The 24,004-nt window shown below is 53.8% G+C and overlaps 1 protein-coding gene across 3 annotated transcripts in view; it reads right to left on the reverse strand.

Moving 5' to 3' along the window:
* Positions 1-1,978: 1,978 nt before the first annotated feature.
* GNA12 (G protein subunit alpha 12) overlaps positions 1,979-24,004 on the reverse strand; it is a 71,553-nt gene continuing 49,527 nt past the window's right edge. For all 3 annotated transcript variants that reach the window (XM_065923720.1, XM_065923719.1, XM_065923721.1), the window contains 2 exons: positions 5,790-5,840; positions 1,979-4,774 (listed from right to left, as the gene is read on the reverse strand). In XM_065923720.1, the coding sequence (XP_065779792.1) occupies positions 4,205-4,774; positions 5,790-5,840 (621 nt within the window). In that variant the 3' untranslated portion in view covers positions 1,979-4,204. The remainder of the gene's footprint in view (positions 4,775-5,789; positions 5,841-24,004) is intronic.

Raw genomic sequence — 24,004 nt, forward strand, 5'->3', positions numbered from 1 at the left:
CTCGGGTGTTACCCTCCCCAGCCCCCCACAAGAAAACCCGTACCTCCCTAACCCGCTCAGAGGCAGGGCTGCCAGTTCCAGGTGGAGCCAGGCGTGCGCTTCTGTGAGGCGAGCCACGAGCCACGTTTACGGCCCAGACGCAGCCTTTGGGTCCCTGTAGGAAGAGTCCCACGCCCCAGTCAGCCGGGGAGGGCCCTGCCACCCTGCGAGGGCTGTTTCGGGGCAGGGATCTTGTGGTCTGGGTCGCCCCACTTTCCCGCCCCTGCTACTCAGACATGGACTCCTTGGAAGGTCCTTCCTGCTGGGATACCCGAGGACTCCCGAGTTCTGGTGACACCGTGCTCCTGCTATCTCGGGGCCGGGAGCCTTCACACGGGGAGCCCCCATGTGGAGCAGGGCCGTGGGATGTCCAGGCTCAGGACCACCGTCAGGGTCGGCAGGCCGAGGCAGGCACCGCGGGTGCTTCAGGCAGTATGCAACCTGTTGTCCCTTGAAGCAGGTTTTCACCCGGGAGACACCAGCACAGCGCGGACACCGGGGCCACGTGGAGCCCCCGCCAACACCCAGCCCACGGCAGGCCCAGCACCAACCTCGCAGCAGGGCCCTATCTTTTCGTTTGCACGGAGCTCCCCGAACTTCCAGGCATCACTCAGGAGGCTGCAGAGCGCATCTGACGGACCTCAGGGAGAAGCTGGTGCCAAAGAGACGGGGTGAGCTGTCAGCCCCGCCCGACTCCTGAACCACATGGAGCACCCGCGGCACCGTCATCCTGAGGTGGCTGATGGGCACAGTGAGCGTGGGCCTGGGGGGCCTCCACGGCTCTGCTCCCTGGCTTGCGACCCCAGCTGCAGAGAGACCACCTAGGAATCCAGGGCTGCGGACCCAGGGCGCCTGCGTCACCCTGCGGTCCAACCTCTACACATGGGGAAACTGGGACCCAAAGTGCCAGGCCCCCAGGCACGTGGTGAGGAGCACAAGCTTCTCTGCAGGGGCGGGCAGGGGGCTGCCTTGCCCACCGTGGGCCGCTGAGGCCCCACACATGGATGCACACAGCGCCTCGCCAGGTGACGGCCACGGACACTGCGCACGTTCCTTTTCTGGAAAAGAATCCGGGTGCCGCAAGTTGTGCTCACTGCGTCGCTGGATTCCCGTTTCCTGGCGGCACGCTGACCCCACAGGGTCCAGAGAAGGAGCCGCACCTTCCCTGGGCTCCTCCGGCCTCCCATCTCTGGGCACGTCCACGTCCATCCCAGGTCTCCGCCGGCAGGTGGGCTCAGGGCCTCCCTCGCGCACACGCGTGTGTGTGTTCCTGCCGCCCCCCCTGTCCTGACGTCGGGCTCCAGAGACGTCCACACAGAACCGCGTTGGTGGCAGCTCTCCTGGTCGCCTCGTGTCCCAAGAGTGGAAACAAGAACTGTGGTCAACAGGTAACGAACCTTCAAGGACCGTCTGGGCTCGTTATCCATGGGCTCTGATCTTGGGGACTGAAAAATTTCATGTTGGCTTTGAATGCCGAGTGATACTTTCCATTAACAAAAACTAAGGATTTATTTTAATAAATATCCAGAGATTGAAGGTGGTCAGATCGTCAAACCAGCCCCTCCTGCCGATGCTAAAATGCCGTGCATGGCGCAAGCCATGAGCAGTTCATTCCGACCACTCTTGTCCCAACATTGCTTTTGCCTGTGGTGTCAAGTCAACAAGCGTCTGTTCCCAGGATGCCCGAGTTAGTCGGTCAGAACTAAGAATCTTGTTTTAAGATGATTTCCTGATCTTAAGAATTGAAATAACCTGACTCATTTTTATCAAAGAAGTAAAAAAATTACAAGAATAAGGAGTCTAGAGATCTCTATAAATTACAAAGCTATAATGCAGTATCTTTGAGACAATTTCTCTACAAACTGAAGTTAAAAAAAAATAGTAAAAAAAATGCACATGTGTCCTTATGTGTGAACAGTGTGACTACAAGGAGAAAGTCTTAGTTCGAGGAAGTTTATTGTTACATTTTTGCAATAATAGATGAGGCAGACTATCCCCTGCTGCTCCAACATCTCAAAATAAAAGACAGCAAATCACGGGTAACAGTGAGATTAAAACAATACAAAGGCCTAAGGTTTGGGAGAGAAGTGACTATAACCTATGTGTGGAAAGACTGCAGATGGTTTCAGGTGAGCCTGCGGAGCCGTCCGTGTCTCTGACGAGCACGGATCCTGGAATGGAGGGCCGAGTGCCGTCACGCCTGCTCGGCTCAGCACAAGGACGGCTCCTGGCTGCAGGGGAGGACGTGGGTCGGGTCTGGGCCGGGCCCTGGCTGCCAGGCCACTCAGCACAGTCACGGCCCCTCAATACGAACTTGCTCTCAGGTCTGAGAGCGAGCCGGCAGCCACGACAGATGGTCTGAAGGACAAACCGCGCTCGCTGACCGGGTGGACTCCAATTAGCCAGCAAGCCGTTCACAGACCCTCCACCAGCCATACCGACCTCGGGGGCCGCCGCCTCTGCCAGTGCGAGGGGTTTCCAGGTTGGTGGGAAGAGCGTGGATCCGGACATGCATGTGCGACGGGAGCCCGCGGGCGAGGGGCGTGAGGCCCGAGGACAGCGGGGTCTCAGGATGCCCAGATGCAGTCCATCCAGAGGGTTCTGTCTCCTTCAAACCTTGGTCACTGGCCCCGATCCCGGGCAAGTCCTCTCGGTTTGCGAAGAGCCACAGGAAGCAGGACAAAAACAGCAACTTTTCTCCAGCCAAAGAGACCAAACCCCGGCAAACATGGACAGGAAGCCTTGAGGGCCCAGAGAGAAACAGGGCTTCATGCTGTCTCCTCATCAGACACTGGGATAACACAGATGACTCAGAAGTGGGTTTGCCCTCCCCTTCCTCCTGGGCCAGCATCTGCCGCGAGCTCGATCAGTGTCTGTCTGCTGGTGAAGGTGAGCAGGACCCCTGCGGAGCCATGGGCGGGAACGCGGGGCCTGGGGATGGGCCCTGAACCACAGGCGCGTGCTGGGCCGCTGGCACAGGAAGGCTTTTCCCCTTTCAAACGCTGGACAAGTCCTCAACGCGCTGGACACCGGCGAGCAGAGCCACACACGGCGGGGACTGGTTTGGAATGCGATGTGTTTTTAAACCCAGTGAGAGACACCTGGACGGGGCAGCCGGACACGCTCGCCGACGGTCGGGTTCGCGGGTGCCCGTCACCACTCAGCCTCCGCAGCGGCCCCCGGAGGAGGCCGCGCCCAACAGTGCTTTCTGCTAGCTGTGCGTGTCAGTGGGAGCGAGGGGCCGTGACGGGCGCCTGGCATCCAGGGAGGCAGGAGAGCCTGGGGTGTTCAGGCAGGCACTGCGGGCCCTGCTGTCCGCTCTTACCGGGCCCCGAGAGGAGGGGGCGCTCGGCCTCCTCCAGAGACGGCAGGCTCCCCGAGCCGACCACAGGCTCCCCGAGCTGACCACACGTGTGGGAGACGACTGGGAGGGGGAGGGCAGTCCGCGAGGCCAGCTGGTGTGAGGGCTCTGCTGGGCGGCGGGGTGGGCACAGGGCAAGCACCGCCCGCCTCCCCGTGCAGAGGGAGGGGGAATCAAGGCAGCGCCCGGCCCACACCTCCCACCGTGGGCCGTGGCCGATCGGATGGGCGGAAGGCACAGGTGTGGGGGCGTTAAGGCAGGTCCCCCCGTGGGCGCTCACTCCCACCCTCCAACCTGACAGCCGGGGCCTCTCGGGAAGTTGGCACCAGAGACTGAAAAGGCCATGCGCTCCCTCGGGGAGGTAGTGGTGGGGTCCCCCTGAACTCAGCCCGCACTCCCCCACCTCCAAACCCCCAGGACCCCGCCAGGCAGCGCCCCCGCCGAGGACTCACGAGCTGGAGAGAAGAGCCACCCTCAGAGACGTCAGCGTTTGCGTCTCAGTCACTAAAGACAGAGTGTGCATGCACACACACGCAGTCCCTGACTGAACTGTGTCAGAAAAGGAACAGTTTCTGAAAAAGAGAAAGCTGTGTTATCAGGTGTCACACGTTAACATCAAAGTGACTGCTGGACTTTCAGTAGTTTCACGAGTCCCCGGGATTCAGTAGCTGCGTCCACGTGTCCGTCCCGCGGCCGAGCGCGGGCCTGGTGGGCCTCGCACCCCGAGCCGGGCGTCCGGGGCTCGGGGTGGGGCCGCACAGATGGCAGGCCCGGCCCGCGGCCCGCAGGCGCGAGGCGGCCCCGTCACTGCAGCATGATGTCCTTCAGGTTCTCCTGCAGAATGGTGTCCTTCACAGCGTGGAACACGAAGCGGATGTTCTCGGTGTCGATGGCGGTGGTGAAGTGGTGGAAGAGAGGCTTGCTGCGGTTCCGTCTCTTCCGGTCGAAACACTGGACCAGGAAGCGCTGGACGTCCTCCAGCCTGTGCGGGTCGCCCTTGAAGTCGGGGAAGTGCTTCTTGATGCTGACGGTCTTCACTTTCTCCACCAGCAGGTCCATCTTGTTGAGGAACAGGATGATGGAGACGTTGAAGAAGAGCTTGTTGTTGACGATGGTCTCAAAGATGTTCATGGACTCCACCAGGCGGTTCGTGCGCCTGTCCTCCATGAGGACCTGGTCGTACTCACTGGACGAGACCATGAACAGGATGGATGTGATCCCGTCGAAGCATTGGAACCACTTCTGGCGCTGGGACCGCTGGCCGCCCACGTCCACCATCTTGAAGGGGATCTTCTTGATGACGAAGTCGTGCTCCACGATGCCCTTGGTGGCCTTCCTTGCCAGCAGGATGTCCTGCTTGCTCGGGAAGTAGTTCTGTAAGATAAGGTCAGGAGGCGTTGGGGAGAAGGGCGTGAGAAGACGGGGATGAACAGACGCAGTGGAAGGAAACTTACGGGGACTTCTGCAAGAAGTTGAACCAGATACCAGAAGCGACTTTCATTTACAAGAATGTAAATTCACCATGAAACAGAGTGAAGTAACCAAGTGGCTCATTTCAGAATGAATGGGGGGCTCACCAGGCTGAGGAAGAATGAGCAGGACCCTCAGGTCAGGCCCCAACCTGAGATCTCGTCTCCGTTCTTCTCCATGTGAAACGGAGAAGGAGGAAACGTCTCCTCCTGCATCTTAGCTATCTTTCTATTTTTCTAACTTCCAGGGCACATGCATTCCAAACCCTGACTCTGAACTGACTTAACTTAGGTTTTGCAATGCTGCTTAAATTTAGCCTGCAGTATATTTAGTATGTTATTCTTGGAGAAACCTTCTAAGCCTTCAGCGGCACACGGGCAGCAGCGGTCACTGGAAGCCCTGTGATGCCGCCCTGGTCCAATCCTCCAATGGCTCCTGCACGCCAGCTCCCAGGCAGCCCCTCTGCCAGAAACCCCAGCAGGGAGGCAGCCTCTCGGCCCAACGACACATCCACAAGGTAAACGGGGGAGAGGGGAACGTCTCCAACAGCGCTGGAGACAGGAGAAACCCCACAGGGGAGATGCTCCAACCAGCCCAACAGACAGGCTGAAAGCAACAAACAGACGGAAGGAGAAAGCTCCGGGTTAAAAGAAGGCCAAGCGCCGTGGACCGGCTGTGCCGGATGGACTCGAGACAGCTAAAGTACAGCGGCATCCGCAAGAGAACCCTAGTGGGACGACGGGGAAGGTCTCGAAACCGCCTGGAGCTGGCTGAGGTTAAGGAATGAGCGCGGTAACGGCGCTGCGGTCTCTGGACACCAGGCAGGGCTTGGGAGGGCAGCGGGAGCCCTTGCCCCGGGGGGCTGCTCTGGGCTGCATGTGCGGGTCACAGGCTCTGGGCGTGGGGGGGTTTCACTCACCAGCTGGCCAATCCGGTCCAAGTTATCCAGGAAGTACTTCACCGATTCGCCCTGTCGTGGAGGAAAGAAAAGTCACGGCTCAGTCTGGACTGAGGACCCTGAGGTGGTGAACGGGAGAACTCAATCAGGTGACGCGTGTGATGCTCTGCCTGCGTGTAGACAGGAAGGCCGACTGAAAAGACTAACAGCGTGGATGTGTTTTTCAAAACAAAAGACAAAAGCATTTAAAAAATGCAGTTTCTCTAGCTCTGATGCCCTGGTTCAAATTCAGACTGTGTTTTTCTTTTTTTCCCCCCAGACTGTGTTTTTCAAAGCTACGGCGAGAACGCGGACTCTCTGACCAGGCGGGTCCCTCCCTTTGCAGACGGGAGCCAGTCGTGAGACTCGGCTCCTGTGGGTGGTTTTGCTCCCGGCAGGGTCGGCCGGGTGCGCTCCAGGCTCATCTGTTATTTGAGAAGCTGCACACGACAGAACACGTTCCAGCTTCTAGAAACAAGCTGAAGTTCTGTTATGACGTCACGTCAGCACCACCTGACTTACGGGGCAGGACCAGGAGACTCTGGGCTGGATTTCCGTGGATGGATGGCCAGTCTTTCTCCAGCCCCTGGGCATTTCTCTGGACTGCACGTCGACACAAACTGACCGATCGCTAGCTAAAAGTGACCGTGCGAATTGGTCACTGTCCTGTTCTCGGAGGAGTGAGCCAGCTGACACTGTGGCTCTCGGGGGCGTAAGGAAGGTTCAGAGGACCTCCAGTGTCGATTAAACGAAGCAAACAGAGGAAGTGGTGAGTGAACGGGCAAAAACTCCCCTTATAAAGTGGGACGCTGACAATTACACCCCGCGTGCCCAGAGGACTCAACTTCCTGCAGGATTCGCCCTGCGCCCCACTGTGCAGACAGGGCCCAGCGAGGATGGCGGGGGCGGGGCCCTCCCCGGGAAGCCACGCCAGCCGCGCACTCACAACAGCGGACGCGCGGCGCACACACACACGTGCACGGCGCGGACATCCTGGACTCGGAAGGAGGAAGCTCATCGGGAAGGCTCCGGACGACAGCGTGAGCTGGTATGGCGTCGTGCGGAAGCCCCTGGGCCCTCCCCCACCATGGTCTCCGATGGTGAAAGGAAGGAACCGGGGTGGACTTCCTCTAGTGAAGAGCCCACCTCTGGTTTCGAGGAGGCCTGTGGCCGCGCGGAGGAGAGCACGTGCTTAAGGGACGGACGCTTCTCCCAGGACAGCACAGACCGGGGCTCGCGCCCCTGGCGGCATGGCGGCCGGGGCACAGGCAGGCTCTGCCTGGGAGCCGGGGTGGGCACCCATGTGCCAGCCTGGCCCCACCTCCCCCGCACACGGCTCCTCCTCGGGGGCAGGCCGGGCACCCCTTCGCTGGGCGAGCTCCTGCTCCGTCTGCACGTCCCACCGCCTCCCGGGCAGACAGGAAGCAGCCGGAGCGAGAGCGGACGGCCTGTGCACCTGGTCCAGGGCGTCTTCCTCCCTGAAACCCCCGTCTCTCTCCTCCTGCCACTGCTCACTCGGGGCCTTCGGGGCGCGACGAGAGTCCCCCAACCCGCATCCGTCCAGGCGGGGCGGCGGGCGGCGGGCGGCTCACGGTGCAGCCGCTCCTGCCTGAGTCAGGCCAGGGTCGGGGTGTCTCAGCCTGCCTGGCCACAAAGTGTCCTGGCAACACCGATGCCCCGGGAAGCTGTGATGTGGGTGCAAGGGCGGAACCCCAACACAGGGGTGCGACATGGAAACGCCCAGTGCTCATGAGCAAGCATGTGCTAAGGAAGAAAGGGAATCACTCCCCCAGTCTGACTTTGAACACTTTCAACTACTGAGCTTGAAATCAGGGTCATCTCAGCAGACCTTACAACACCCTGAACGCTAATGTGAAAGGAACTTTGTGGCTTCTTTTCCCACCAGGACGGTCGGCTTGGTCCTCTTGGCAGCTTGCCTCACTGCCTCAAAGGGGGCGACTGTTCACGCCTGTGAACCACAGGATGAAGGGACCAGGATGAGCACCTTTATGGGAACACAGCGTTAGGTGAGGCGGGAGGATGCCAGGCCTTCTCTGGATGGCTGCTGGGGTAACATGAGCTAACAAAAAGGAATAAATGGCAAGTGGGCTTTTCACGACCCCTCTGTCTGCCCGTGATCTGACCCAGTCTCCCACGCTTGGCTGAGTTCTGGTCTTTTCCGTCAGGATCACAGGAGAGGTGTGTGTACGGAAGAGGGCCCCCCGGGGTCAAGAACTGCTGGCAGAGGCTGTGCAGGGCGCAGAACGAGGGCAGGGAGGGCGGGCTAGGCGGGGTCCAGGCATGAAGATGGAGGCCGTGGGAAGCAAGCCACACGTGATCACCAGGGGAACGGCCACCAACGTCCACTTCGGGCCGGGCGGCTCTCCAGTTCCCGGTCCTCTGTCCACACCCGAGCCGTTCCTACGCTCCTGTACTCGGCGGAATTAATTCTTAAATTCTAACACAGGGCTTGTCAATGGTGAGTGTGAGGATTCGAAAATTTAGCTCATTCATTTAGACACAAATGGGAAAGACAAAATTTTAAAACAGCTGAATATTAAAAACAACCCCATGTGACTGCAGCCTGCCAGGCTCCTCTGTCCACGGGATTCTCCAGGCCAGTATACTGGAGTAGGGGGCCATGCCCTCTTCCAGGGGATCTTCCTGACCCAGGGATCGGACCTGCGTCTCTTAAGTCTCCTGCGTCAGCAGGCAGGTTCTTTAACCACTGAGCCACCTGGGAAAGACCCATAAAAACAACTATTCTAAAGGTCAGATTTTTATTTCTGTTACTTAACAGACACTGAATTTAAGACTTAACTTCCATTTAATGGAACATGGCTGCCTATCGCCTTTCTACATTTTGGGGAATTCACATCGGGACTGTAGCCTCTGCAACGCAGCAGCCAGAACCCAAATCCCAAGTCATAGCAGGGCCATGAGACGCGCATGTGAAGAAGGTACACGCAGAGCAGGATGAACACCAAGACGCCCGTCGCCAACGTCCGGTCCACCTGCTGTGTGCCCTGCTCCCTTCCTCCCAGTTCACGGCTGAGCCCTGAACAACGTGGGTCTGAACGGCACGGGTTCACTGACACGCGTTTTTTTTTTTAAACAAACACCTGCTGCATGCTCTGAGTTCGGCCGACTGTCAAGTTACACTTGGATCTTTGACTGCGTGGGGTCAGCACCTCAACCCCCAAGCTGTTCAAGGATTAACTGCATATACTTCTTTTTTAAAACCACTTTTTTACAGAGGAGGCTGTCCGTTTACCCCAAAGCTTCAGCGGACACGCCCCAGCAGCAGGGCACCTGCGTCCATGCCCACAGCAACCCCGGGGGGAGTGATGTGGACGCGGTGCTCTCACCCAGCAGCCCGTCCTCCTCCAGCACTGGCTTCAGTCTGGAATCGAGGGGTGCATGTACCTGTCCACTCTCCCGCCTCCTTTAATCTGAAACACTGATCTTTCTGAAGAATGCAGCGGCTCCCCTCAGGAGGTGGCGTTTGTGACATTTCCAGTCTTTACCAAAATGGTTTTCCAGTCAGCACAGCAACCACTGGTCTAGCGGACCTTCTACTGTAAACGAGAGCCCTCCCTTCTCCCCTGTTTATCTGTTATCCACATGGACTCACAGATGCTTTTATTTCTCAAGATTTGCAATCTGCAAAGTCATAAGGACTGTTTGAATTTGCAGATCATAGAACTGCACACAAAGTCCTCAAGTATCTATAAAAAAAGCTAACACTTGAGTCAAGAAATGAGTTCAGAAAATTCACAAGATACAAGGTCAACATACAAAACCAAGTGTGTTTTATATGTGAACCTTAAATAAGTGGAATTTAAAATGTAAAAAAAATTTCATTTGGTACTAACATATTTAAGAAATTTTTTTTTGTGTTGCAGGATATGTTTTGTATGTTGAAATAACCACAGATGCACAGAAAGTTGCAAAGATGGCAGAGAGAGGTCTAGTGCACCCGTCACCCCATTTCCCAGTGGCTCCCCTCATGTGATTACAACACAGCACAGTCAGGGACTGACTCGGGTTCGCGCGCGTGTGCGTGTGGTTCTGTGCACAACTGTGGATTCCTGTGATGCCCCAACCACCTCACCCTGCTCCCCACAATCCAGACAGAGATCTGATCCATCAAAACAGAGGTGCCCCTCCCCTCCTCTGCCAGTCCTCATTGCTGGCAGACTCTCGGATCTCAGGTCATCTCCACGGTTTACAGTCATTGGCTTGCTTTCCGTATAGTTTTGCCTTTTCTAGAATGTACTTTAAGTGGAATCAGGCAGCAAGTGACCTTTTGAAGTGTGGTTTTGTTTTGTTTTTAAACTCAGCAAAATGCCTGGAGATCCAGCCAGCTGCTGTGTGAATCGACAGTCTGTCGTCTTTACTCCTGAGCAGTGACGTCTGGTATGGGTGAGCCATGGCTTATTTAACCACTCACGGATCTGGAGACATTTCGGTTGTTTCCACATTTTGGGAATTACAAATGAAGATGCTATCGGCATTCACGCACAGATGTGTGGACACAGTTCTGATTTCTCTGGGATGAATGCCCAGGATCGGGCTCTCTGGGTTTACAGTAAGTATAGTTTTGTTTTTTTTTAAAAGAAACTCCCAAACTCTTTTCCAGCATGGCTGTATCACTGTGCATTCCCATCAGTGATGTACAGGGGTCTAGTTTCTCCACACCCTCACTGGCCTTCGGTATTGATGCTGGTGTTCCTCGTCTAAGAGCTGTCTCAACAAGGCTTTATCGGTAATTTGTGTGTCCCTTACTCTGCGATGATCCAATGGGTCACGATGTTGAACATCTTCATGTGCTTGTTTGCCATCTGTATTTCCTCTTAGGTGAAATTTCTTTGTATCTTTGGTCCATTTTCTACTTGGGTTGTTTTATTCCTATTAATTGTACGCGTTCCTTGGACACCCCAGACATGAGTCCTCTGTTAGACATGTGGCTGGTGAGTACCTTCTCTCATCTGCAGCTTCTCTTTCCATCCTTGTAAGAGGGCCTTTTGCAGAGCAAAAGTTTTGGATTTTGATAAAACCAAAATTGACTGTGGTGTCATATCTATGAATGCTTCAACCAGCAGGATCTGTCTCAGGGGACATACAGATGGCAGGCAAGCACACGAAGAGACATTCCACACTCGGGCCACTCGGCTCGAGGAGCACGCGGCCGTGCTGTGAGAGGAGAGGGCTGCGCGGCCGGGAGCTGAGGGCAGTCCTGGGAGCCGGGTGCGGTCCCTGGCCAACTAGCAAAAAAAAGATCACGGTCCAGCGGCTGTGAGGAAATGCATCCTGCCAGAGACGGGAGGAGAGAAGGCAACGGCACCCCACTCTGGTACTTTCACCTGGAAAATCCCCTGGACGGAGGAGCCTGGGGGGCTGCAGTCCATGGGGCTGCGAAGAGTCGGACACGACTTCACTTTCACTTTTCCTTTCATGCATTGGAGAAGGCCAGCAGTGCTCCTGGGGCCCCGTGTGCTCCTGGGCAGCAGTGCTCCCCGGGCCCCGTGTGCTCGTGGCAGCAGTGCTCCCGGGGCCCCGTGTGCTCCTGGCAGCAGTGCTCCCGGGGCCCCGTGTGCTCTTGGGCGGGAGTGCTCCCGGGGCCCCGTGTGCTCTTGGGCGGCAGTGCTCCTGGGGCCCCGTGTGCTCTTGGGCGGGGCGGCGGTGCTCCTGGGGCCCCGTGTGCTCCTGGGGGTGGTGCTCCTGGTGCCCCACATGCTCTTGGTTGGTAGTGCTCCCCGGGCCCTGCGTACTCTTGAGCAGCAGGGCTCCCGGGGCCCTGCATGCTCTGGGCGGTGATGCTCCCGGGGCCCTGTGTGCTCCTGGTGCCCCACATGCTCTTGGCTGGTAGTGCTCCCCGGGCCCTGCATACTCTTGAGCAGCAGTGCTCCCGGGGCCCTGCATGCTCCAGGCGGCGGTGCTCCCAGGGCCCCGTGTGCTCTGGGCGGTAGGGGTCCTGGTGCACACTCGTGAGGCAGTGCATGGGTGCTGTTGTCTGAGGCTGCTGCTGTAACCACTTGTCACCCAGCAGGTAAACCATTAATGATTCATTTCTTCGGGCAAAGCCCCGTAAGCCGTCAAAGGGAAGGCCACATCCCCAGTGGGTATGCTTGCATTAGCAGGTACTGAATGCCTGCCGGTGAATGAAGATGTGCATTTTTTCAAAGCTGAAACCTACCATGAGCTTAAACATTATTTCCTTTAAAAACTCAGTGCATTCCTGACCTCTGTCTACTATCGAGGGCCTATAGCAAAGCCTGCTCCTCCCTCCTCTGCCATCAGGATGGCACTACTAAGAAATGATTCCTCCTTCTCCTTGCAATGGAGCTGCCTCATCAACATAAAATAGAAGCATTAAAAACCTAATAAATGTCTGAAAAATCTCTTGCTTAGGCATTAGTCCTTAGCTAACTCAAAACAAATGAGATGAGTCAGAATCTGGTTTCTTCAGGCTTTTTATGGAAAGCCCTGTATTTTCACTAACTTATTCAAATAACCCCAGTGAAAAAAGTCAAAAAAAAAAAAAAAAAAAAAAAAAAAGTCTCCAAAACACAATAGCTCCCAAACTACCGATATTTACCATATTAGAAATTAAACCTGAGAGAACTTAAAAATACAAAGATATGGGAGCACCCACACGGTGAGCTGCCGTGACAACTGTCACGGTGTCACCGGGCCTCTGGAGAACCCTGCCCCACACCCTGGGAGAAGCAGGGTGAGAAAGGCGAGTCACATCTCAGGATTACCATGAAGGAGGCTTTGACCTCATGGAGCCCTTGGAGGGACCCTGGACCACACTGAGAGCCGGGGCCCTAAAGCCCTGGTGCGGTGTACCAGCCACGGTGCTCTCAGGCACAATCGCCAACGCCACAGACAGTCGCGCACGCAAACCGCAGCATTGTGGAAGAAGAGAAACCCCGGGAGAATCTGCAGGAACGGACCACCGCCATGGGCCTCAGCACGGTGAGTCTCCAGATGAGATGGGGTGAAGAGACGAGTTGCTCATGTGGAGTGTGAACACAGGTGTCGCTGCACACCGCACAGCCATCACCGCAGCGGGAACACGAGGCTGGGAAGCAGCACGGGGTGAGGTCCGTGTGTTTCCTGAGGGGCCGTCCCTGCTCTTCCCTGCGGTCTGTGCTCTGCCCCGAGAACCGTTGAGAGATGACTAAGACGATAGTAAATGGCGAATTAGTCAGGATTTCCTAGTGAAAGAGATGTCACTTTTACCCACATCATCCAGGTTTACCTCTGAGTGGCGCTGCCTTTTGTGACATCCCCGAATGCCAGGGGTCGCAGAGTCGGACGCGACTGAGCGACTGGACTGGACTGAAACATCCCTGGTCAAGCCCAGCTCTGCTGGCACACAATGGGACTCGAGCTGAGCCTCTCGGAGTGCTTATCAGCATGCGTTCGCTGATAAATCTAATCCTATGGGTAATCAATCCTGTTGGTCTTTCCCAGACATGATGGGAAGTACAAGAGCTTCTCCACCCAGAAGTCCACACTGGTTTTCCTCACTTCTCTGCTCCAGAGACACCCCTCTGCCATGATGGCAGGTGGGTGACCGCGCTCACAGACGCCACGTGAGAGCCTGGGAGGGGCCCTCCCAGCACACACGTCCCACGAGTCCCCCGGAATCATCTTTCAGAGCCTGACGCTGTCCCTTTAAGTCTTCCCAACCCCCCTCCTCCAAATCCATCTCCACTTCCTTCTACAGGCAGCTTATCCAGGGAGCTAAGTTTAGCTACCAAATGCTAATCTTTCCTCCAGGGACAGCCCATGTCTTTGCAGGAGGGGCTTTGGGAAGAATCAAAGGGGAGCAGCTGCCAGATCCTGGTAGGAAGGGGGGCTGGGAGGGAGGGGGCATCTTCTGGCCAAACTGCCCCTCACTCCGGCTTGTCCCACCATGTCCACGGTCTCAACAAGCTTAGCCCAGGCAGTCCTCATGGTTCACGTCTCGTCTCGGGACAACTTCTCAGTTTCGACTCAAAGCTATAAAATTCAGATGGAGTCACAGTGCGGCACAGACCTCACGAGACCCAACTGGCTTCCCCCATCACCTGGATATCAACCGTGGGAATCCTTTCCGAGCTCTGCTTTGGGAAGGAAAGAAAGAGTACCTGCTCATGAGTTCACGTGAAGTTCAGGCCCCCAGGAGTGGTCCCCTGGCTGAGCCCAGCCCCCCGCAGGACGGCTGAGCTGGTGACAGGTGAGACTTCACAGGAGTGAGAGCAAAGGAGAGAACCCGGGGGCTTTCCTGTCTGATGGTGTCCAGGCTGCAGGAAAGGGGAGGCTTAAAGGGCCGCGTGCCCCCCTCAGCTAACGGAAGTGACCGTGTGACTCCCCGGGGTCATCTAACGCCTAAGGACAGACGATCCCCACTCTACAGCGCGTGTGCTTCCGAGACAAGCCTGTCGATCTGAAACCCAAATCAAACTTCACTTGATTTACAATCTGGATACTATTGGTTCTTCTTTCCTGTTTACATAAATTTGCTTAAAAAAAAAAAACCATGGATAGCTGCCAAAATGGACTTCTGGAAAACAAACCACCAGCAGGGTTGTGATAAAATGTGGACAGACAGCAGCTAGGACTGCACACATACTTTCTGGAGTGGTTGGTACCGACCAGCTCTTCAGTTTGGTTCAGTTGCTCGGTCATGGCCGGACGACCACTTAAAATTCAGCTCCAACTGAGTCCACCTTGTCCCGTCTGTCAGCAGACAAAGTGCCAGGATGTGAGAGCAACAGGGGCTGTCCAGCTGCCAGCAGTGTGGCCACTCCCGGAGCCCGCGCTGCTGACCGCCTCACCCTCCTGCGAGGAGCTGGGCCTGCCCTCACCCCACCACCCTGACGACAAAGGGAAAGCAGCGGAGAAACCCAGGAAATCCAGACCTGCCAAAAAACTGATCTGGGCGCCACAGAGCTGTGCTCTGAACACAGCATCCACTCCTGGGAGGAGCCCCAGGGCCTGCGTGGTGCTGGCTAACACGGCTCGGGTGTTTGGCGTGTCGGCCGTGGCAGACAGGCAGGAGGCTGGATCGGCACAAACCACTCACCCAGCTGGACCTCAAGGTTGGTAACAGGCCCTCAGTGCCTGTGCATGTCAGCACCTATGATCTGATGCAAAACAGCAGCATTATTCCCATTCTCCAGGTGAAGAAACCGAAACTCTGAGATTAACTTGCTCGAAATCAAAGCAGTCGCTCAGCCCCCAGGCGGGGCTCTGTCTCCTGCACAAGGCTGTGCTATAACTGACCAGCCTGCGGGGCTGAGCTCAAGTGCACTTGCCACGAATCAAGTTAACACAGGGATGGGAATCCCACTCCCAACACGAACACTGGGGAGATGGAGGCAGGGCAGAGGGGACGACGTCATGTGGAGCCCCTGGCCCCCGCACCAGGGTCAGGGCGCCTGCAGCTGGACACTCGCATCCTCCCCCTCCTCGGTGGAACAAAAGGGGAAGAGAAGGGCTCAAAGCAGCCCTCTGTCTGCCAAAGCCTGACTCACCCATGGGCTCGCCGCTTGGCGCTGGGAAGCAGGAAAAGGCAAGCTCTGCGCAGGGAGCCCGGGCTGCGGCCGGCAGGGAGGCCGGGAGGCCAGAGGCGAGGCGCCCCGGACGCTCCCGGGCCGCCCAGCTCCTCACAAGGGGCCATTGTGCCCCATCGGTGGCCGGCAGGTCTGGCCCCGGGACCCCGACTCTGCAGGTCGTCTGGACCAGAGTTCCTGGGGGCCGCCTCTCTGCCCTCAGCTGAGCCTCTAGCTTTCTGCTGAGCAGAAGCGAGCAGCATCTCGGGAGAGACGCCCCCGTCTGATCACACAGAGCGGCCCAAGTGCCAAAGGAGGTTCACAGGAGAGACGCGGCCTGCAACGCGGGACAGGATGGGACTGCGGGACGGGAACCGTGGGGGTGTGCCCTGCTCGGCTTGATGACGGGGGCCCAGTCAACGTGCGCTCATCACCTACGTTTATTTGCTTTATCTGGCAGACAACACGCGGCGTCCAGCACAGGGAGCCCACAAGGGCTTCTTCCTTTGGCCGTGCCGACTGTCTGAGCAAACGCCTCGTCTGGAAAAGCTTCTCTGCACTCCCTCGGCTGCAGAGGGGGGTGATGCTCTGCAGACGTGCGCTTTTTCTTCAACCCTACATGGACCCGTGACCTAAGGCTAGCTCGACGGACAGGACTGCTCCCAGACACCTGGAGACAGCTGCCACAAAAACATGTCCGTTTCCCAAAGAGAAGTGTCGTAAAGAAGATTCTGGAAGCGGGCCCTGACTGCTCCTGTGATGTAGTTATTATTGGGTCATGTCGTGCTATTTCAAAATTCAGCACTTTGACTAACTACTCTTAACCTAAAAAAAAAAAAAAAAAAAAAACTGCATTGGTAAACCTCTGACGTTAAAAAGGTTATGTTACAAAACAAATCAGGCTGAATCAATGATCTTGTTTTATTCAGGTTCTGGTGAATGATTCAGAGGAGATGATTCAATACCAGATCAGCCTGTCAAAACCACCTATGAGGCTGACGTGCAGTTTAAGACAGAGGAGGAGTCTTCAGACACTCCGCTGTGAGCCGACTCGCCGGGCGCGGTGGAGACCCACCCTCGGCCCGCACCAGGCTGTGGTCACTGTCGGTTGCTTCCCGGTCGGCTCCCGCCTCTTTCCCCTGCGGTGGGAACTGGGATGTGAACCAGACATCCAGTTGGCTCTCTTCCCTCCAGAACCGGAGCCGGCCAGAGAGAGCTTCGACCCGGGGCCCCTGTGAGCCAAGTGCCACGTCCCAGAGGGCGCTGCCGTGGGGCGGCCACGAAGGTGTGGAAACCCCAGTCCCGGCCACTCTCGGGGTTCCTCCTTAGAACAACATCGGGGATTTGCTCAGGAGCAGAGCCAAATGAAACGTAAGCCACCCGCAGCCTGGGCAAGCAGGGACCTCCTGGACAAAGGGGACATTTGAAAGGTGTCAATAAATTGCTTCTCAAAACAACATGTTTTCCAGCGTCTCAAATGGGGAATTTTGCTTGATATTTCCGGAAAAAAAAAAAAAAAAAAAAAAAAAAAAATTTTTTTTAAACTCAGTAAATAAGAGGGTGAATTGTAGGTTATTTCAAAATCTTGCTTCTTGGAACCTGGGGAAGACACATTTTATCACGTTCAGCACCAAGGGTGAGCAGACCTAGTGCCTTTTTAAGAGGCAATATTTATCGAGAAGCCAAAGGAGAGATCTGTATGGCCTGCCCGCAACGCGGGGATGAAGAGGTGTTCCAGCCTCAGTGGGGCCACGGCGAGCAGCAATGAGAGCAGGGGGATGCCTCCAACACGGGGTCACTGCTGTGACGCGCAGCGCTGCTCAGTTTACTGGGAAAGACAGACTCACTCTGTCCTTTCACCAGAGGAATCATCGAGCTCACCATCATTAACAGAGCCTCCTAATGTCTTACATAATGTTGGGTAAGAAGGAAAGATGGGAGAAAAAAACGAAATATCACTTTCTGTGAAAATCGCCCCAAGAGAGTCAAGTTTCCTCCCTCTTGTAAGTAGCATATGTTTATTTTTCCTTGGTATATTTATATTTCCTTTAAGACTTCAATGCAGGACACCCAGGTTCGATCCCTGGGTCGAGAAGGTACCCCTGGAGAAGGGAATGGCAACTCACTCCAGTATTCCTGCCTGGAGATACCCATGGACAGAGGAGCCTGGCGGGTCACAGTCCATGGGGTCGCAAAGAGTCAGACATGACTGAGCGACTAACACGAAGAATGATGCATAAGAACGTTCACAGAAGCATTATTCTCAGAGCCAAAGAGAGGAAACAACTCAAATGCCCATCACACAACTGATGAACAGATTAAGGAAACGCTCGCCTACATGCTGGAACACTGCTCAATGACAACACCCACGGAAACGCTGATACACGTACACTATGAAGGAATTCTCTTGCTTTTTCTCAGACTGTCTTCTAAACTGGGGGCCCCAGTCTACAACCACCCCTGGCACCCAGCACTGGGCTATAGGAGAGCTCCGGTCACTCCATGTGGAGTGAACTATCAATGTCTCAGTTTCTGAAATCTGGTGAGTGTACAACGTCATTTCCTCTTCTCAGAAATGCCTTTTCAAGCCGGGGGCCCGTTTTTCTATTGAATTGCCTATTTCTTACAGGTGTAGAGGTTCTATAAATATTCTGGACACGATTTTTTTTTCTTGCAGGTTAGAGGTGGTGAAGATGTTCTCTGGATGAACAAACTTCTTCACCAGATGATAGTCAAAGTCTTCATCTTTTCCTTGGGCATTGTTAATGACTTCAGTTCTTCCCTACCCCCAAGATCATGAAGATTTTTCTATGTTACCTCCTAAAAGAGATACAGTTTTGCTTTTTGCATGTAGGTCTCTAATCCAGTTAAAACTGGGTGTGTATACAAGGATCACCATCTCTGTGTGGTTCCACCAACTTACTTATCTTATCGGATTTGACAATTCAATAGAAAAATGGGCCCAAAGTTTGAAAAGGCATTTTTGAGAAGAGGAAATGATATTACATGCTCACCAGATTTCAAAAACTAAGACATTTGACAGTTGCAGGAATTCACAATATCTTATTCTATACCAGTACCTCCACTGTAATGGTTATTAAATTGTTTTAAAAAATAAAGCTTAGTATCTGTTTTGTTAGTGAAAGTCAAAAGTATTAGTTGCTCAGTCATGCCCGACTCTTTGTGACCTCATGGCTCCTCTGTTCATGGAATTCTCCAGGCAAGAATACTGAAGTGGGTTGTCATTCCCTTCAAAAGGGGATATTTCTGACCCAGGGATCAGACCCAGGTCTCCCACAATGCAGGTGGATTCTTTACCATCTGAGCCCCTAGGGAAGCCCATTTTATTAGAGAAGGGGTTAACAAATCTTTTCTGTAAAGATTCAGGTGGTAAAGGTCTTAGGTTATAGGGACTTCATACAGTCATCTTTACTGAATATTCTTCTTCTTTAAATGCAAAACAAACAAAAGTTAAACTAGGGGTCCAAATAAAAATAAGACAAAAGAAAGTTAGCCTGCGGGCAGTAGCCTGCTGATCTCCATGAAGAACAAATCCGTCCCACTTTACTCTTCTTCCAAAGTGGTCTGACATCACCCGTCCTCAGGAGAATGCAAACCAAAACCACAGCAAGAAAAACGAAACAAGGCTGCGGGACTCACGCTTCCAGATTTCAGAGCCCGCCACAAAGCTACAGCAGTCAAAACGGTGTGTTACTGGCATAGGACAGACACACAGGCCAATGGAGCAGAACCGAGGAGCCAGACACGCACGACCAGCTGACATTCGTCAGGGGTGCCAAGGCCACTCGGTGGGGAAAGAACAGAGGTTCAGAGAGTGGTGTTGGAACGACGAACGTCCACGTGCAGGAGGAGGCTGGCCTTGTGTCTCACTCCACATGCAGACACTCACCCGGAATGCACCGACGCCGCAGTGTGTCCAACAACCTAAACACAGGAAGCAAACACGGGGGTGAGCCCTCCAGATCTTGGATTTGGCAGCGAGTTCTTGGATTTGATGCCAAAAATATGACCGAAAAAAGGAAAAACTGGACAAGTTAGTCTCCGTTGTTTCTTAGGTTTCCGCCCTCCATCTGGGATCCCTTCCCTCTTGCTGGTTCAGTTCAGTTCAGTCACTCAGCCGTGCCCAACTCTTTGTGACCCCATGGACTGCAGCACGCCAATCCTCCCTGTCCATCACCAACTCCCGGAGTTTACTCAAACTCATGTCCATCGCTTTGGTGATGCCATCCAAGCATCTCATCCTCTATCATCCCCTTCTCCTCTCACCTTCAATCTTTCCCAGCATCAGGGTCTTTTCCAATGAGTCAGCTCTTTGCATCAGGTGGCCAAAGCATTGGAGTTTCAGCTTCAGCATCAGTCCTTCCAATGAATATTCAGGACTGAATTCCTTTAGGATGGACTGGTTTGATCTCCGGGCAGTCCAAGGGACTCTCAAGAGTCTTCAACACCACAGTTCTTGCTTGTAGTCTACAGTTCCTTTAGAGTGGATTTGCTGATGATAAACTTCATCTGAAAGGGTCCCTTTTCCGCCCTCAATTTTACAGAATTCTGGATTAGGAGTTGTGTTTTCTCATAGGCACCACCTCAGAGCATTGTTTACTCTTTCTGGCTTCTGTTGTAACTTTGAGGAAGAAATTTGTCAGAATGTCACTCATTGAAAGCTATCTCTACCTTTTTCTGTAGTTACTTTTAAGACTTTTCTGCCTTTGGTTTTCTGCAGTTCTGTTATGATTTATCTGCTTATGGGCTTTACTATTAATCTTACTTGGGATTCACTGGAATTCTTGACCTTTTGATCGGAGGTACTTTCTTAGCCGTTACCTGTTTCGATGCGGTCTCTGCCCCAGCCTTCTTTCAGTACGTCCTGCTTAAATGGAGAGCAGACCTTCTCACTCCATCCTCCGTACCTCTCAACCTCTTTCGTGTTTTCCCTGTTTTTGTCTCTCTCTTTTACATTCTGATCTGTTTCTGGGCCCAAGCGGCAAATGGAAATCCTCTCTGGAAAAGATCCTCTAACCCTAAACTTTTTCCAGTATTTCTTCTACGCTATTAATACTCTTTTATGAGGTACAAACTGCCAAGTTTTTATTTTTGCTTTCTGTATTCTTCAATGCTACAAGTTCTAGTTTGCTCTTTTTTAGTAAGTTTCCAGTTTTTCCTGGATTTTATACACATATAACATTATATATGTAGAAAGAAGAGCTGTTTATAACATACTTTATACACACAACTTTACGGGGGTATGAAGTACAGCTGCTTCACAATCTGTGTGTGGCGAGTTTAAGGCCTGAAGATGGTGGGTCTGTTTCTGCTATCTGTCTTCTCTTCTGGTTCCAGAATTGTGGGCTGTTTCCTTGCGACTCCGGCTGACTCCATGATGCCTGCTGTCCTTAAAAACGTCATTTGTGGGGCATCTCGAAGGCTTAGGATTAGGCTGTCTTTTCCAGAGAGTTTCCACGTGCTCCTTGGGCACACGACCTGTCTGCAGGCCCTTGAACCTGCATCCAGAGCACCGGGGTTCCGGGTGGACACGGGGATCGTTTCGCCCCTTCCCTGCTCTGGCTCGGCAGCCCAGCCCAGCTCTCTCTGCTCCCCTCCTTCTGTGGGTTTACTTTGGCCTCCCCTCTGGGGTCCCAGCTTATGATGGAAGAGGCTCCTATAGACTCCTCAGTGTTGGCAGTCTTACGTCTCTACCTCAGGGTGAGACCCTGAGAGGTCTGCCAAACGTCACAGCAGGGGCTGGCCGTTTAGATCCCCAGCGCTCTCGGGGAGAAACCGCTGCTCGGGGCGGCTTATCTCTTAAGGTTCAACTGTCTTAGGGTTTGGCCTGGTCATTCTTCACGGTCTTGTCAGCGCTTAGATGCTTTCATAAAGTTATTTTTAACATTTTATCTAGGATTTTAAATTATTTTCAGCAGAAGTCTCTAGATAACTAGTCCACTGTAATTAGAAGCCGGAAATCTTGCAATTACTGCTTTAGGATAAATTCCCTGGGAGCTGAACTACTGCTGGAGGATTCAGCACTTTACGTTTCAACACACACACCAAGAAGCTGAATCACTTTATACTCCTGTCCCCTGTGCGTGTGTGAGTGACAGGACCTACTTCCTGAGACCCCAATCAACCAGAACATTATTAATCACCGCCGATCTGACAAAAGTTACCCTGTCCCTGCTTCTCTTTGCATTTCTGTGGTTAGTAGCAAGGCTGGTAATCCTATGTCTTCCTTCGCTTGGTCTTCTGTCGACAAACAAGAGCTTGCTCACACAGGCTGACGCTGTTTGATGCGCTCAACATATAAAAAACACCTTTGTTTTATGCTGAGGATTGTTTTTCTTCTAATTTGTCATTTGCCTTTTGCCTTACTTTATGCTGACTTTTCCCATACGAAAGTTAAAAATGTTTACTTAGTCAAAACCATTATTCTTTTCCTTTGGGGTTTCTGGCCTTGTTATCATGCAGCATCTTGCATTTTTAAATCTACTGTGGATCGCATTTCCATCCTGGGCTGTTACGTCACTGGCTTACAGACCCTCCAGAAATAAGGCTTATAGCAACATCTTTCACAAAGACCTATATTAAAAGAGGTTTTCTGAGGTCTGTAAGTATATAATACTCATTGTGATGAATGAGACGGAGGGGAAAGGCCAGCGTCACAAGCAGGAACACGAAGTTTCTCACCAGCACAGGATCCAAGAATAGCAAATCCCCCTGCTTCTCGCTTCTGCGCCCTCAGCCCTGAGCCACCCCAGAGGGAAAATTAAGAGTGCCACCCTCCCTGGAGCCGGGGCCAGGACCTGAACACTCCACCGACGCGTCCTAACCTCGGCTGGGCCGCTCATCAGCTTCAACCCCCAGGCCGCGAACTGTTGCAGTATCTAACGGATTTGGTGAGAGGATTTCTCAAGTCCCGCTGACTTTAACAGTAAGTTTTAGGAAGGCTGAGATTTCCCCATATAGATCGTGCTGGCAAAGCTAATTTAGCGTGAAAGGTGGAAAAACTCACAGGCACATGAAAGTGGAAGCCACTCAGTCGTGTCCCACTCTTTGCGACTGCATGGACTATACATGGGACTCTTCAGCCAGAATACTGGAGTGGGTAGCTTATTCCTTCTCCAGTGGATCTTTCCAACCCAGGAATCGAACCAGGGTCTCCTTCATGGCAGGTGGATTCTTTAACAGCTGAGCTATCAGGGAAGCAACACACACATGCACAGTATCAAACCAAAACTAAGAAAGTAATCTCTGATAATTCCACCTTCTCAAGAAATTATTCACTAACTTCTGACATTTCTGACAGTGTAAGATAAAAAATGATGCATCGATTCATTTCTTCATGTCTATGCATATATACGTGTGCTAAGTCACTTCAGTTGTGTCCAACTCTGTGCGACCCCGCGGACTGTAGCCCACCAGGCTCCTCTGTCCATGGGATTCTTCAGGCAAGAATCCTGGAGTGGGTGGCCATGCCCTCCTCCAGGGGATCCTCCTGACCCGGGATGGAACCCACGCCTCTTGTCTCCTGCATTAACAGGCAGGTTCTACCACTAGTGCTGCCTGGGAAGCCCGTGTATCTGTACATCTGAGTATAATTAGATTAAAAAGCTACGGTGCCTCCACAGCATGGAGTGCGACTCAGAAATGAACAGATGTCTACTGCCCTGGGAGCAGCCTGGGTGGAGCTCAGCGGCCTTAGGACGAGTGACCAGTGTCAGCCTCAGAAGGTCCCATTCTGCACAATTCCATTTGTACGATACTCCCCAAGTAACATTTTAGAGACAGAGGACAAACAGGTGGTCCCCAGGGATGAGGGACGGTGGGGAAGGAGGGTGACTCGGGGCAGCAGGAAGCTCATCTCCGTGGGGACGGGGCGGTGCATCTTGACCGTGGTTGGTGGTTACGCCAGCCCCTTGCGTGACACATAGCATGACTGAGCCACGACACTCACTGTTCAGATATCAGCCCGCAGTCACGGAAGGTGCAACCGGACCGTTAGGGGAATTTGGCTGAAGGAGGTGGGGACCTCTTGGTACTGTTATGTCCTGTGAATCTGTAATTACTTCAAAACAAACCAAAAAAAGTGTCAGAAAAAATGAGCATCTAGTGGGAGACTGGTACAAACCAAGAGAACGCTGCGTCCAACAAGCAAAAAGAAGCAGAGGATAGGCAGCAACTCACCAGTGAATGACACACACGGCTGGCAGACACTCGGCTCCCCGTGGCTCAGACGGCAAAGAGTCCGCCTGCCGTGCAGGAGACCTGGGTTTGATCCCTGGGTAGGGAAGGTCCCCTGGAGAAGGGGATGGCGGCCCACTCCAGCATGCCTGCCTGGGAAATCCCATGGATGGAGAAGCCTGGTGGGCTAAGTCCACGGGGTCGCGACTACACTGGACACGACTGAGTGACTAAGCCCATGAAGAGAACTAGTAATCACGGGAATTCTCACTTATCAGGCTGGTCAAAATTGAAGAATAGAACACACACACGAGGGCGTGGAAGAACATCCTCTCAGCAGTGGAGAAGGCGCGGCTGGCCGGATGGGAAACCAGGCCGGTGTGCTGACTTCGCTTTTCACCAGTCAGACACTAACCAACCCGTCCCCGGAGCCTGAGAACTCAGCTGGTC

The sequence above is a fragment of the Muntiacus reevesi genome, chromosome 2, assembly GCF_963930625.1.
Source record: "Muntiacus reevesi chromosome 2, mMunRee1.1, whole genome shotgun sequence".
Lineage (NCBI taxonomy): Eukaryota > Metazoa > Chordata > Mammalia > Artiodactyla > Cervidae > Muntiacus > Muntiacus reevesi.